The sequence below is a fragment of the Misgurnus anguillicaudatus genome, chromosome 12 (genome assembly GCF_027580225.2).
Source record: "Misgurnus anguillicaudatus chromosome 12, ASM2758022v2, whole genome shotgun sequence".
Classification (NCBI taxonomy): Eukaryota; Metazoa; Chordata; class Actinopteri; order Cypriniformes; family Cobitidae; genus Misgurnus; species Misgurnus anguillicaudatus.
In genome coordinates, this window is record NC_073348.2 from 19,522,956 (window position 1) to 19,539,374 (window position 16,419).

A 16,419-nucleotide genomic window follows, 5' to 3' on the forward strand; every position below is an offset into this window, starting at 1 on the left:
TGCAAGGTTTATGTGAGTCAGGGTAATATATTTTACTGTTTTCCCATTTTCTTCACCATAAAGATTAACCATGTCCTTTGTACCCAATGATGTCTCTTGTTATGGCAAAGATCTCACATGCTTTTCATATGATCGTCCTGAGGAAGTCATGAAGTGTGTGCAATTATGTATAAATTGCACGCGCAGTTGACGCGCATGACCTTATAAAATTCAGATATGCTATTTGTTACCAATTTACAAAAAATTTTAAGTAGCTAGCTGTTAAATCAGAGTAGCTATGCAGAAATATTTTCAAAGTGACGTTCACTAAACCAAGCTTACGGCTGCCCTCCTGTGGATGACTCACATGTTGCCAGATTGACGTATGCAAGATGAAAGTCGTGCACTTGCTGATTCCATTCAATTGTGAGTGCAAACGATGAATTAGCAGTAAGTTTCGTGCATAACTGCATTTTAAAAGCTGAAGAAATTAAGGTGATAAAAATAAATAAACAAACTTAATTCCAAGTCACAGTTGGCTGTTTGATAAGCTCACAGATCACAGATCACTGTCAAAATTGAGTTATGACCATTATGAACTATTAGCTTTTACCATTAAAACCAGTACAAAAATCCTTTGGGGCATTAGTAGGATTTAATGGTCTCACAAACAGAACTCAACATATACCAGTAGAGACTCACAGAGAACATTAGTTTCCATAAAAAAACAATAAAAAACATTAAATCCAATATATTTTGTGATGGTTTCTACTGTTTTGTTTGTTTTTATTTAGCAGAGATGTTTTTTTCTCAATTATACACAAATTCAGAGAAAACAGTGTGTGAAAATTGCAGTAACTGGGTCAATGACGTGATGTTAATTATTTTGTGTCCATATGGTTCAATTAAATGTAAAAGGGTTAAAATTTAAAAATACATTTGCAGATTACTTGCATACATTTCCTTTTTTGAGGACCAAGTCTATAAATTTCTGGTTTTATTTCATTTATAAAGAATATTTGGGGGATAATTGCAAAAATGTCAATGTGGTGTAACCGGTCTGTGTCAGTTGGTGTAACTAGTATTTTTTTTAAATGAATATATAAATATATTCTATAAAAAATGTGGAATATAATTATCTGGTTTAGTGTATTATGATTTTTTAACATACATTTTTACATCATTTGTCAAAGATTCATTACAGAGCTGTTTTTAGCATATGTCAGGACAAATATTACAAAAACGCATAACAATTTACATTTAGAAATAACTAATAAAATAATAATTTAAAATGATTTTTTTTTTTTTGATGACTATGTTTACATGCCATCTAGGTGGATACAATATTTAATATTTCTCATTCTTTTGCGCAATTGGCGGTTACACCATTTGACATTTTCAGGTCCATTCAGTGTAAACTTTTATAAAAATGGTGCAAATGTATTGTTTTATTGCATAAAATTAACACAAATACATTATGTGCATTGAAATAAACCTGATGCATGCTTTTAAAACAAGTGTTTTTAAAAATATTTTTGAATTTCTCATATTGCCAAACAGTTTTTGTCACTGACCCAACTAAAATCCACAGCAAAAGTAACTTTTACTTTAATTGTTAATGGTCCAGAAACAGTGTATCTATTGCACTTTATTTAAAATTTTTTTACCTGTTTTACAAATTAAAAGCTTACACCATGATAGACCCGACATACCTTAAAGGTGCAGTGTGTAAATTTTAGTGGCATCTAGTGGTGAGGTTGCGAATTGCAACCAATGGCTCGGTTAACTGCTCACCCATCACATTTAAAATGCATAGACAAGCTACGGTAGCCACCACCAGACAAACGTGTCATCTTCGGAGACAGCTTCGTTAAAAAAGTTTGTCCGTTAAGGGCTTCTGTAGAAACATGGCGGCACAAAAAGGCAACTTCCATGTTAGGGGACCCTCAGTATGTAGATAAAAATTATGACAAAATTCATTTTTATAAATTGTGTGTGATAAAGAATCCCAGCAATCCCACAAACACATAGGATGAGTGCATTTGATATGGTATTTACTGTATATAGACATTTGCAGATGTTATTCTTAACGCACATTTTTTGTGCTTATATAGTGACTGATGTACTGAATGTGCTACATTTTTCACTTTCTGATAGACAGTAATCCCAGAAGAAAAATCTCCTCCCTCCCTATCACTGCGCTCATGCGAGTTCAAATGCAGGTCAGCACAATCTCTTTATTTTACCACACTCATGTCGTGTGTAATTGTTTTAATGTTAAAAGACACTTCATCTCATCTCATTGTAATAAAAGCTGTTTGTAAACACCGACTTTGGTAATATATGGCTTACGATTCACTATTTCTGTAGTATACACTACATGGTCAGAATACAAATATTGTATCTTCAGGATGTGGCACAACAAAAAGTCGACATCGTAGTTTAGTATAAATACTATCTTTTTTATTTAAATATTTTACAACTTGGAAAACATATTTACAGGAACTGTTCTTGCATTGTTACACTGTACACACACAAAGTGTAGTTCTCATTCAAACACAGTCTGCTTCAGAGACAGACTGATACTGACTGCAGAAGCACCATAGAAACGATCAAATAAGAGGAACGGACAAAACATCCAGAGAGAGAGAACATAAACTGAATCGAGGACACTGCCGTAAGCAACACCCAGATGCAAGCCTTGCCACACGAATGCCTCTGAATGGGACTGTATGAGATTTTAAGGCGTTTATAATGGATTAACTTGATTTGATTATCATTCAGTCATTATCAGCCTACACATTTCCTGCTCTGAAAGGACTCTAATAAAACTGCACTGTAATTGGACGGCTGATGTGATTTTGATGGGCCGTAATAAGAGGGGAAATGTTCTCCGTGTGCAAAACTATAGTTCAGTCACGACATAATATCATCCAATGACACGCTCATTAAAGGTGAAATGGGGTGGGTTTAAAACTATTGGGGTACTGGAGTAAATGCCATTTTCATATTCTTGTCTCATGTATAATGGTTCCGACGCCCCAAACAGTGGCACAGAATCAAGTACATCGTTTTTAAAATAAGACAGCTAAAAACATCTTTGATTTAGCTACAAAATTGATCGTAATAACCATTAAACATTACTGGATTCTTAGCTAATTCCATTTCATACATCTAGAAAATAAGCAGACACAGAACACAACATTAACTCCGTCACAAACTCTCAACATTTAACAATTTGATTGCAGTCTGTTTAAGAGACCGTGATAGGGTGAGAATAACTCATGCTGGTCTTATGGCTTTCCTGCTTTGGTTTTCTTCCCATGTTACAATTGTGGATCGTGACAATATGACCACAATGCATATGACAAGACAAAAGACCTCAGTTATGGTTGCAGGCACAAACTTAAAAGGCTAGGTTAAAGTTCTTTGTGTGTACATATGGATGGAGAACCAAACCTATGCCTTTGTGGATAACAAACTTTTAAATCCCTCGACGGTGAGTTCCACGTGGTATAAGAAATGAGGGATGAGCGAAACTATACGTCATAGGTTGTTAAAGCAATGCATGCTAAAATCCCCTCCTATCTTTTAATTTATCTACTAGTTGGCTGTTAGATGACTAGTCGATTATCCTGTCCAATCTAGTTTAGTTATACAGAACAGCAATCTAAAAACTTACAAGCATATTGTATTTATTTGTGGGCTTTTTAACAGCTGAATGAATTCTAGAATGAGGTTTGCCATCCTGGGGATGTGATACTTAAAGGGACACTCCACTTTTTTTGAAAATGAGCATATTTTCCAGCTCCCCTAGAGTTAAACACCCGATTCCCACCGTTTTGGAATCCATTCAGCCGACCTCCGGGTCCGGCGCCAGCACCCCCAGCATAGCTCAGCACAATCCACTGAATCAGACCAGACCATTAGCATTGCACTAAAAAATAACCAAAGAGTTTCCATATTTTTCCTATTTAAAACTTGACTCTTCTGTTCTGTAAACTTGACTCTCTTTGGTTATTTTTTAGTGCAATGCCAATGGTCCAATCAGATTCAATGGACCGTGCCAAGCCATGCCAAAAGTGCCAGCGCCAGACCCGGACATCAGCCGAATGGACTCCAAAACGGCAAGAATCAAATGTTCAACCCCAGGGGAGCTGGAAAATGAGCATTTTTTTTTTAAAGTGAAATGTCCCTTTAACACATAATCTAAGAAATACAAAATAAAACCCCAAAACTATAGGGGAAAAAACAACAACATGGTTTATATTGCTATATTGCTTCGTTTTTCCAATCGCAATGAAGTAAACAAAAATACGACAAAGATAAAACAAAGTACATGGTTTGCATCATTTTTGCAGTGACATCAGCGTTACAATTTATCGTAAGAAAACGTACGATTCGCTTGAATTTTTGCTTATGTGAAATAAAGACGTCATCAGCTCACCCATTTTTATTGTACAGGTAAAAACATTCATATAAATAATGTAGTCACTCATACATTTATAATTTACAAAAATCAAAGCAGCGCATAAACGTGAAAATGTCCTCTAGAACCAATCTAGAGCGACACGGAAAACAAAAGCGTTACCTTAAAACCGATTTAAAAAAAACACGAACCTTGCTAGGGGGCGCACAAGACGCCGCACAGTCGATCCGAAAAAGACCGACGTTCCCTAACTTCAGTCTTGTCGGATAAAACGTAAATATTTATAAAAATAAAACATTTATTTATATTTCTTCCGATTACAAGAAAAGCATTGCCAGATGCTAGCCATTTGTGCGTGTAGACTTTTGAGGTTCATGTAAATATACATCCAACACGCATTTACAGTCAACACATACACTGCCCCCATGAGCAGGATTGTGACATTCCCTGGTATGAGATCTGTGCAGCAAGTCTCTGTTTTATATAATCTGTACATTCTAACCCATCTTTTACATCTTTGTACTCCTTAACCGAGACCCCGCTACAAGTTATGGTGTGGAATAAGAATACGACTCAACCAGCCCCTCCATGAGCACCTGCATTTTCTCTCTGAACTGTAACCTACCTTTATATTACACCTAACAAATGCTGACTGACAACCAAACATGACACTTATTATGCACATACACGAAGAAGACCACCGGCTTGCACAGACTTAGACAACCAAATCATATATGCAGCTCTATATGTCAAACACACACCTATGCCCTTACTAACCATCAGACTCGTCCTCGACTGGAGCTATGTTGCATTAGAGCCATTGTCCAATCCCGGTTTCTCGCTAGTTTAGACATTGCGTATGCTTGCCAACTACTCTGAATGGATCTCAATCCCTAAGCATTTCTCACAAGCGAACACAGATGTCCCAGAGCTCAGACTTAAACTGAGCGATAACACAATACCCTTCACTTATGAAGGGGGAATCTGAAACAACTCGGTTGAAGATGGATAAAAGATTTCCACAATCCTTGAGCACAGATGAGGTCATCAGTTTTTGTAGGTACCGCCTGCATCATCAGCATCATCATCCATACCAGCACGCTACCCTCCTCTATGCATCGACTGGAGGTCTACCCGAGAAATGGAAAAACGAAAAGGGTGATGGCTGCTGGGAGATGTGACATGGGAGCAGTGCAATATATAAGAGGGGTGGAAGACACAGGGGTAAGAGGAGCGAACTCCATTAAGCGTGCTCAGTCTGTGTATTCTGCCACAATGGACAGCAGCACTGTGATGTCATCGGGTTTCCCCCCTAAAAAGGAAAGGAAGACGAGGTCAGCCCTGACGATTATCAATATATAGTCACAAGGACGACAGACACGCAGTTTTTCAAAACTCACCTCGTACATTCAGCCCATTGTCACAGGCAAACTGGGCAAAAGGAGACATGTAGTTGGGGTCGTAGGCCAACTCGTGAGCTTGTTCAGCGATGCTGCGGGCCGTCTGCTGTATACTATCATAGTTGGTGTTCTGCGACGAAACACATTTTAAGAAAAGTTGAAATAATGGAGTGACCCATTATAGTACTGCCTGCAGATATTTCACTCTTTACAAAATTATCGGATTGTCTGTAGTAGTATTTACTCATCGAAGCATCATGTATAAATTCGCCCTAAATTCCTGAAATTAATACATCTATTCAACTGCATGTCAACCCAAATATCTTATCAATCTCATGCATATGTCTGAAACTGCTAAAATTTTCATGCAAAAACCCTCTCTTGGAGTCAAATCTGGTACCATAAAAGTGCATTTTTGGATCTGGTGAATGTTATATTGTGTTTTATAGAAAAAAAGAACTGAAGCATTGTCTGCACCTTAAGTTTCTTGAGCTCTTGCAGGATCATGTAGTCAGGCATGTTGTCGAAGAGGCCGTCAGTAGCGGTCAGAATAATGTCCCCTAACTGGACGTCAAAGGAGGCGCTATCTGCAGCATCAGGACTGAAAGAAACAGGTATGCAGTTAGTGCTTAGCATAGTTCAACCAAAAATAAGGCATACACAGCATGCAATACATACTCAAGTCAACTGCAATGACTGTTAAAGCAATACGCCAGCCAAATAACAAAATTACCACATGATTTACTCACCCTCAAGCCATCCGTGATACACGGATGGAACACATTTGAAGTTATTTTAGTAAATGTCCTTGCTTTTTCAAGCTTTATAATGGTAGACAACAGGGATCAGGTAACAAATTCTGACTTTAAACTGCAAAAAAGTGCATTAATCCAGCACAGAGGTAATCCACACGGCTCCAATGGGTTAAAATAAAGCTCTTTTGTGAGTAATCAACGCAATTTTGTAAGAAAAATATCCATATTTTAAACTTTATAAACTATAATAACTAGCTCCCAACACCATCTTGTATGCACGATTCACAAGAGTCACTGTGCAACGTACCCATGGCAATGAACGCTCACTACGCTTAAACCCTCGCGTAAATTGGTAATTCCAAGATGGCGTTGTTAATGGAAGATAGTTTAGCTTATAAAGTTTGAATTATGGATATTTGTCTTACACAAACGCTCCGATTACCTGCAGAGCTGTGTGGATCACCTCAGTAATGGATAACAGGATGTCCTCCCGTGTGGATACCTCAAAATGTGATCGTCTGAAAGATGTAAATCATGGGGTAATGTTGATATTTGGCTGGATTATCCCTTCAATCGTGATTTTTAGTTTCCTTATGTTTAAGGATTAGTCCATTTTCTTATTAAAATCCAGATAATTTACTCACCACCATGCCATCCAAACTGCCGATGTCCTTCCCTGTTCAGTCGAGAAGAAATTATGCTCTTTGAGGAAAACATTCCAGGATTTTTCTCATTTTAATGGACCCCAACACTTAACAGTTTTAATGCAGTTTAAAATTGCAGTTTCAAAGGATCTAAATGATCTCAAACGAGGCATAAGGGTCGATTGTCATTTTTGGCAAGAAAAAGACAAAATGTGCACCTTTAAACCACAACTTTATCTCCCCCCCTTCCTGTGACTCGCCAGCGCGACCTCACGTAATACGTCATCACGTCAAGAGGTCACTGATGACGTATCGAAACTACGTCCCAGTCTTTACAAGTGTGGAGAAAAAGGACGTTCCGACGTTGTTGTATATGGAATGATACTAATTAATGTCTTTGTGTCAGTTTATTGTTTAAAATGGTCCGCAAATGTGTGTTTCATATATGTAACACGTGACCTTTCCATGGCATTACGCAATTACGTGAGGTCCAGCTGGCTCGTCACACAGCCGGAGGAAGAAGAGAAGTTGCGGATCAAAAGTGCACATCCTCCATTTTTCTTGCCAAAAATGACAATCGTCTCGCTAGACAAGACCCTTATGCATCGTTTGAGATCGCTCAGAGTCCTTTGAAACTGCAATTTTAAACTGCATTAAACTGTCCATTAAAATGAGAAAAATCCCGGAATGTCCTCCTCAAAAAAACACAATCTCTTCTCGACCGAACAAAGAAAAACATCAGAGGTTTGAATAACATGGTGGTGAGTAAATTATCTGGACTTTTTTATAAGAAAATGGACTAATCCTTTAAGTGCAATATGGATTTACAGTCTATTATGCATTGAGGAAAATTATTTTAATTTTTAATATTTTAATGCATATTACCATTCAATAATCTAATGTAAGTAGTACTTTTCTATTTTTCTCATAAATGTTTTTTTCTGGTGCAAATGTATATGCACAATTTGTCCAAAGCCCAATACAGGCTAAACAAACCAGGGAGAGATTTAAAAATAAATACAATTTTATTAAATTTACAATGTTACTGTATCATAACCCGAATATTGCTATAACATGGTATTGCCAGGTTCCTCTGGCTTTCCATCTCTACTGTCCATGGCCACGATCCAGTCATTTTGTAGAAGAGTTAATGTGGGAAAGGAAAAGATCTAGTCAACCGAATTAGAACAGGACACATGATCAGGGCTGAAACTAAAGCAGTTGCGTCACAGGTGACCGAGCAGACAGGACCTTAGTGGGTGAGGGGGGTGTAACAGACACCCAAGGTTAAGAGAACGCCAGACCCAACACAACCTCTGAACCAAATCCAAGCAGTCAGGTTACAGTCTTGGAAACCAGACCGGCCCTTTAGCTCCAAATCCTGTGAGACCGAATTTTAGTTTAATCTGTCTTAATGAACTGGATAAGTATTAGAGTACAAGCTGAGGTAAGGGAAGGACAAATAAAACGGCAAAACCAATGAGAAGTTCCCTATAACAATTACATTTTACATTTATGCAACATTTTAATCTGAATTGACAGTGTATTCGATCTATCGATCACAAAAATCAATGCATTCTATGTTGCACCTGCGCTATGTGTCATAAATAACATAACACTTGACCTTAAAGGTCATCATTTAATCACCTGTACGAGTTTCTTTATTCTGTTTAACACAAAAGACATTTAAAAAAAATCACAGTTGATGAGACCCATTGACTTCTATAGTATTTGTTTTTCCTACTATGGAAGTCAATGGGTACAGTCTACTGTGCAGTGCTTACAATCATTTATCAAAATATCTTCTTTTGTGTTCAACAGAATAAATAAATTCATACAGGTAAGTAAATGATGACATAATTTTCATTTTTGGGTGAACTGTCCCTTTAATATATTGATCATATTTGTTTTGCCTTGTTATATGTACCACACTGTGGGCAACATTTGTTGTATTAATATGTGCTTTATAAATAAATTGAACTTTGAACATATTATATTGTCATGAAAATCACGGCAACACAGCAGCTGCAAAAGTAAATACATATTTCATAGGAAGAGAGGCACATGAGAAAATTAGATCAATGTCTTCCGTAGAGCTCTGCTATAACAATCTCCAGATGGCAGAAAATCTAAAGGTCCTGCGTAAATTTAGCAGCACACGAGGACCAAAATATAATCATGGGAATTAGAAAAAAAATGTAAACACAATGCTGATTGGCTGAGGGAAAGAAGTCCTTTTTGCCGCCCTCTGTTTGTGATTGGAGGCTTTGGGGTATTTCTGCCTGTATGTTTGGCTGAATGCCCTGGCAGGACCACGGCAGTGAGGAAGTACAAGCACATGGCCTTTAAAACAAACACAAACTTGAACATTTGAACAAACCCCTGACACTGAGCATTACACTTTCATTATCTATACTCCGTGTGAAACGAATATGATAATCAAAAATGTATTTTTTCTAAAAAAGTTTTTCCCCTAGAGGGGGATCAAATGGGCAATTTTGTTTAAATGAACATGCATGATCATGCATGCACATGTGCAAACCGCTATGCCTCGGACCCAATTCGTTATTCTACATCCAGCCATTCCTGCAATAGCCATTAATAAGCAACTGGCACCCGAGCACAGACATCTGTGGTGCCGATGTGTGACGTGCAGACATCTGTGACATTGATCCGAATGTTTCCAGTATCAGCGAGCGTGACCCACCTGTCACTCAACACGACGCCCTCTGCCCCTGGCGGGGCAATGGACAGCTGGAAGGGTGTGTTGAAGTAGTGCTGCTGCTCATCTGACCGATGGACCACCTCTCCACCTCGGACCACCAGGAAACCCGAGTCTCCCAGGTTACAGGTGTGTATCCTGTGACTCCGACGGTCCAGTACAACTATACAAGCTGTGCTACTCCCTAAGAAAATAAAAACAGACGTTTTATTAATTTGGAGAGCTTACATTAAGCCAATATATGATCTAATCAAAGTCAAAATTTTAGTAAGCTATAACAATTGAAAAAATAATTGTTCCCAACATGGAAAAAAATTATTCCCTTTATTTAAAAGAGGACTATGTGAGGCTTCCAAAATATTCATTTTTCCTACTATGAAAGCAATGACTGGCATGCAAACTTTTTTCCTTCCTCTTCCTAGACAGGCCCTTGTGGACCAAATGACCTTGTCTAAGACAAATCCGGTCACCCACAAACCTTTAACGCTCCACGTGCCATCCCAAAATAAGTGTGTCACTTTTAAGAGACAAACAACTAAGGCGAAGAGCACCGAGTGACATTTCTGAAAACTCTTGATGTCAGGTTTCAGAATTAAGATGAGCTGCATGCTTGGTAATCCAACGCTCGGTAACTAACTCTGTCTCTGCATTAATATACTGCTTTCTTAATGTTTTTTATTTGTAAAATTAATTCTTAATGCATTTTGAATTGTTATGCAGTTAGTTTAGCATCACGCTAAAGGCAAACTCTATTAAAATGAATTCTTATTTAACATTTATTCAACCTTCTGTGCGATTTTTGTTAGTTGCTGTAGTTTAAATCGGGCAATTACAAGGTTCAATTTCAGTTTGGATTTTTACATGCCAAAGCAGCTCACTATGTCTAGGAACAGATTCAAGTTTGTTTAACACAACATGGTAAAACATCTACAAGACATCTGAATGGATATTCTGTTTATTTATTAACTGGAAGTAGACCACTTCTCCTTGACAAAGTCTGAAAATAAACATGGACTGAATGTTCTATATCATGATGCAGAAGATGTAAATCATGGCTGTCATGCTGCAGACTTTCAATACATTTATTTTAAGGGTGCTCCGATTTTTGGAGCCGACCACTGGAAGCAGTATCGGCTGATACGTGCACTGATTATTTACCTATTTAAAGCCATATATATTTATTATGTGGCATAATTATTATCTATTTTTAAAAACAAAGTATTATTAAATAAATAAAATAAAATATTAATCTGTGCACCCTTAATTTATTTTATAAAGCCAGCAGTAAATGTGTGCATCACCATACGGGTCAATGTGTGCGTATGTATACAATATCTTACCCAACAGCGGCACTTTGTTCTGCAGGAGTTCATAGTAGCCGGTCGTAAGGATGCCCACAGGGTTGCTGGGAGTGAAGCGGCCCTCCTTTACGAGCCGTTCGCATGTCTTCATCAAAGTAGCGGAGAACTGGGACGGGTCGACTCCGTAATCCCTCCAGCCCCCTACACCGTCTGCAACACCTGACAGAACAAAATAGATATTAAGCGTGAAACTAGCTGGTTGCATGTCTACTTCCTTAAAGCTGATTGTTTTAACACCTAGCTTTTGACAGCAACGTGAAAAGGAAGAGAAAGGATTTATTTTGTCTCAGCAGAGTTAGTAAGGCATATGTCGCTGTCATTTGACTGAGCATTGTGATGGTAATACACAAACCTTTCCTGTTTATCATGCCAGACGCCTTTGTTCAACATAGCAGCTGCTACAAATCATGGTATGAACCTCATGAACCCTGATTAGTTAGTGACTGCTAGTTAAAACTAACCAGATAAGCTAACCAGTCTCTTTAAACATAACATGTTCTGCAGGTACTCAAGGGGGAGCTAGAGTTAAAGGTGCAGTGTGTAATTTTTAGAAGGATCTCTTGACAGAAATGCAAAATAATATACAACACTATATTATCAGGGGTGTATAAAGACCTTTCATAATGAACCGTTATGTGTTTATTACCTTCGAATGAGACCTTTTTATCTACATACACTGAGGGTCACCTTACATGGAAGTCGCCATTTTGTGCCGCCATTTTCTACAGAAGCCCTTAACGGACAATTTTCCTAAGTTGTCTCCGATGATGAAATGTTTGTCCGGTGGCAGCTACCGTAGCTTCTCTATGTGTTTCAAAAGCGAGGGGTGAGCAGTGGACTAAGCCGTTGGTTGCAATTCCCAACCTCACCACTAGATGCCGCTAAAATTTACACACTGCACCTTTAAACCTGGTGAATTGTTATTAGGATAGCTGGCCAAAAATGTGTAGATACTATCGATACTGAGTGACGTATAACAATTTGCCCTGTAGGATTCTTGTCAAATTCACTGTAGTTGACCTGTAAAGCTAGAAGTATAGTTTAGTTTATGCATACGCAAATATACACGTAGGTAGCCTTGCACGCGTAGGTCATGCATGCAAATACAGGAGAATGTCTTATGTTGCCCAGGAGAGGCATTGCATTATGTCTTAATGTGCATGCGTCGAATGTCTGTGTACACATACGAGTCAAATAAACTATGCTTTGCAAGGCTGCGCATTAAACCATGCACGTACATTCACGTATACATAAAAACAAACTATACTCCAGCCTTAAAAGAAAACTGACCATAGAAAATCATTTTTACTATAACAGGGGTTAGGGTATAAAGCAGTTTGTGGCAATGCTATGCATGCTTGCTTTATGTTTTGACGCATTTCGGAACAATACATTCGTAACTCTTTATCGACACTCTGGTACAGTTAAGTATAATGTGTGCCCTACAAAATTGAAGGGGCTCAAAAGTCCACCAACATTTACATTTCAGTCGAGCTTTACAAACAAGACATTTGTTCATCACACGGCTTTAAACATACTGGCCTGTGGCAAACAAAAAAATCTTTTGTGATAAAGTGTGTCACTACACAGGACTGTGACAATATTGTTGGCATGTAAAAGCACCGCAATATTTTGCCAAAAAACATGTCATACAATACCACCAGGCCAGCTCCAGTAGACCAAACATTGATGTCGGGAGACTCCGTATACCACAAACATCCATATTCAGTTTCGGAAACAAAGCATTAACCTGACAACCATACAAATACAAATAAAAAAAGAGGCAAAAATATGTCTTTGTTTTAAAATAAAATATGTGAAATTATATTACACAGCAACCCAACACATCACCTGCATTTTGCACATGTCATATTTTTTGTTGCACACTGGATTTATCTCTGTTTATATGTAATGAATAATTGACGACGGGATGATTTATTATTTGAAAAAAATGCACACCCGAGTTGGTAATGCGGCACGACGTGAAGCAGAGTCAATTATTTAGTGCTGTCTTACGATTAGTCGCGACTAATCGTTTGCAGAATAAAAGTTTTTGTTTGCATAATATATGTGTGTGTACTTTGTATAATAATTATATGTTTATATAAATACACACACATTTGTGTATAACTTTAAGAAAAATATATATTTATATAATAAATATTTATATTTATATATAATATAGTTATATATAAATATAAACATGTATATACACATGTTTTGTGTGTGTGAATTTATACATAATTATTATACACAGTACACCCACATATATTATGTAGACAAAAACTTTTATTCTGCAAACAATTTGTCGCGACTAATCGTGAGGCAGCACTACAATTATATCACTTATACCACAATCTGATGATTATTTTAGATGTGCGTTTATCAAAAGATAATGTATACTACTTGTATAATTTTTCTCAACCAATCACAATAAAGCATTCAACAGCCCCACTGTATAAAGTTTATACATTATTGTAGTATTCCCCTTAACTGCTCTTGGCTTAAATTTTAACTTTAGAAACTTTTAACTTTCTAATTTTTAGCTTGGAGCCCGCAAGTAATGCTGTACTTGTAAAATAAACCTCGACAGAGAGTCAAGGACTTTCCTTGGGGACATAATATCCTCACGACATGCACAGCTGCTCAAAAGTAATATTTAAGCATGTCACTGACAATAAATCAATAAATACACGCCACACAATCCAGCAGGGATGCAGTGAACGTGGTTTAAATAAACACAGCAACTTTCCAGCTGACACACAAAGCAAAATAAAGGACCATAACAAATGAAGTCCCTCTATCAAACTCTCAGCACACGATTTTTGGTTTTAATATGACATAGAAGACTTCAGCAGTCTATTCTTGAGTTTAATGAAAAATCCACAAATAAAGACTAGATTTGGGCAGAGGTCCAATGTTTTGCCTGTAATCAGGTCTCATGTGTGATGTGCTCACATCTGAGAACTCCAGGAAATGTTTTGCTCTCATCCAACTGCTAATGTGATTCAAAGGTTCACACCTTTGTGTCAGTAACACATAATCCACTGATAAACTGTGCTACTGCAATAATGAAGCCCATGATCCCAGTACCAAATAAATCCTAGCTGTTTTATCCTGTTTCCCAAGACAAGCTTATTAAGTTAATTGGACTGTAATGTGGAGCTATGACCTTGATTTCATGCAAATGCACAGTACATGACATCAAACTGTATTTATCGCATAGTAGCCTTTTGCTTTGAACAGCTGGTCCGCGTCCGAAACACGTGCTCAGCGTTTAGTTTCTAACAAAAGCCGGTGGGTAAAGTGTTGAACCTTTAGTACTCAAAAGGAAAGTCGTCATTTTCTTTTGTACTTCTTAAAAAAACACTTCGGGGATCATCCACACTATTGTGTTCTATTGGCATTTGTTTTTTCAATGCTATTATGAGTGTTACATATGTTTTCAGTGGGTCATACAGAGGACAATGATAACGCCTGTGTGTGTCGCTCGAGCGTGCACGCGAATAAACAACATGGCTGCCTCCATGCTCAACCATTCTGACCTTTAAAAATAACTCATACAAATTTTACTTGTGTGCTTATAACACCTTTGTATATTGTTATTGAGTAAAACTAACTATATTTTATGCATTGAGATTGGGGTTCAGCCGATATCTTTGTTTCAACAGATCGACTTACTTTACAATGATAATGACTGCGAAAATCTAATAAATGAAGACATGATACAATATTACTAGAGAGATCTATAAACCTTCAATGCACTTGATTTAAACATGTCAATTATATATATTATTTTTCCACAATGTAAACGTTTACATTAAAAGGTTTCTCCATTCGGCCACTAGTCGCGCATTGGGGTTCAGTCTGGCATCTTTCTGGGTGAAAGGTCATCTCGGACACTTAAGTTATTTACAACAATAAAATGTACATACAAGTACATTGCCTGATTAATTATATTTATCATAATTTTTACAATTTAAAATAAATCTACTCACGAGATAAATAAAGTCCCTAAAATCCCAATAGTTGAGGTTATTTAAGGTAAGGGGTTGGACTTATCTTTCCTCACACCCCCTTTATGAAATAAGTGCTGACATTAACCCCTGAAGGTCATTTTCATAGTTATAAGTCACGAATGTACTGTAGGCTATATTGCAAATCAACACACACACAAAACAGTCAGGCTAATAATGCCGTATGTAGTTATATATGATATGTGGACAGATGGGAAAGTGATATGAATGAAGTACGCAATGTATTTTGGTGACAGGTACGAGATGTACTCACCCAGTACATCAGCAGACTTGTGCCGGGCAATGAAGCAGGCATCATCCCCGTAACACATGCCTTTCTTCAGGATCCCCTTGCGAAAGTCCTTTCCGAAGCCGCAGCTCGCGGTGATCAGGCTATAATCTCTGCCGTCAGTTTGCGAGAGTCCGCCCAGGACAGCCCTGGCAACGATCCTGCCATAGGAAAGTACCGATAACATCCCCCTTAAGGTATACGGGAACCGTCTACCTGCCGAGCTCGTCTCCCGTCTCTCTACGATCCGAGCCTGTGTGCAGAGCCTGCGTTTCTGTCCACCAACATTCGGCTCCACTCGCCAGAAATGAACCACCACAAGCCGAGACGATGTAAGAGCGATGAAAGAGTCCTTTCTCCGTTACTGAATGGCGATCAAGTGTAATATATGGCTTCTTATGTTTTGGCTGATTTAATAGACAAAGTTCCTCCAGTAAGCTCCATCCTATCCAACATCATTCCTTGCTCTCACATTCTAGTAGTCACCAGCGCCCGTGTTCCGGAGACAAGCACATACGGGACCTCAGAGGTCACATGACGCTGTGCGGTGACGTCAGAGCGTGGTACAAACTCAAGGACATTATAAACAAATAAATACCATGCATTTTGATGAAATAGAGTTGTTATAATAGCAAAATAGATATAATAGCTATAATATAGATTTCTTTATTATTGTGACATTGTAAGATATCTAGTTTTATAATATGGAGATCTGAATAAGTGCGTTTAGAATGAAAAAGAACAAACTGTTATAATCTACATTGACAAAATTAAGTATTTAAAAAGATAAAATGATCTATGCAATTATTAATGTATTGATTTTT

General features: G+C 37.7%; 1 protein-coding gene across 1 annotated transcript; it reads right to left on the bottom strand.

Annotated features, from left to right (window-relative positions):
- Nucleotides 1-2,420: 2,420 nt before the first annotated feature.
- pptc7b (protein phosphatase targeting COQ7 b) lies at nt 2,421-16,135 on the bottom strand. The gene is made up of 6 exons (XM_055208914.2): nt 15,581-16,135; nt 11,270-11,449; nt 9,915-10,113; nt 6,286-6,409; nt 5,809-5,938; nt 2,421-5,720 (listed from the first exon to the last, which is right to left on the bottom strand). The coding sequence occupies exons 1-6, from the start codon at nt 15,780-15,782 to the stop codon at nt 5,662-5,664; spliced, it is 894 nt and encodes a 297-aa protein (XP_055064889.1). The 5' UTR covers nt 15,783-16,135; the 3' UTR covers nt 2,421-5,661.
- Between the last annotated feature and the right edge of the window lie 284 nt (nt 16,136-16,419).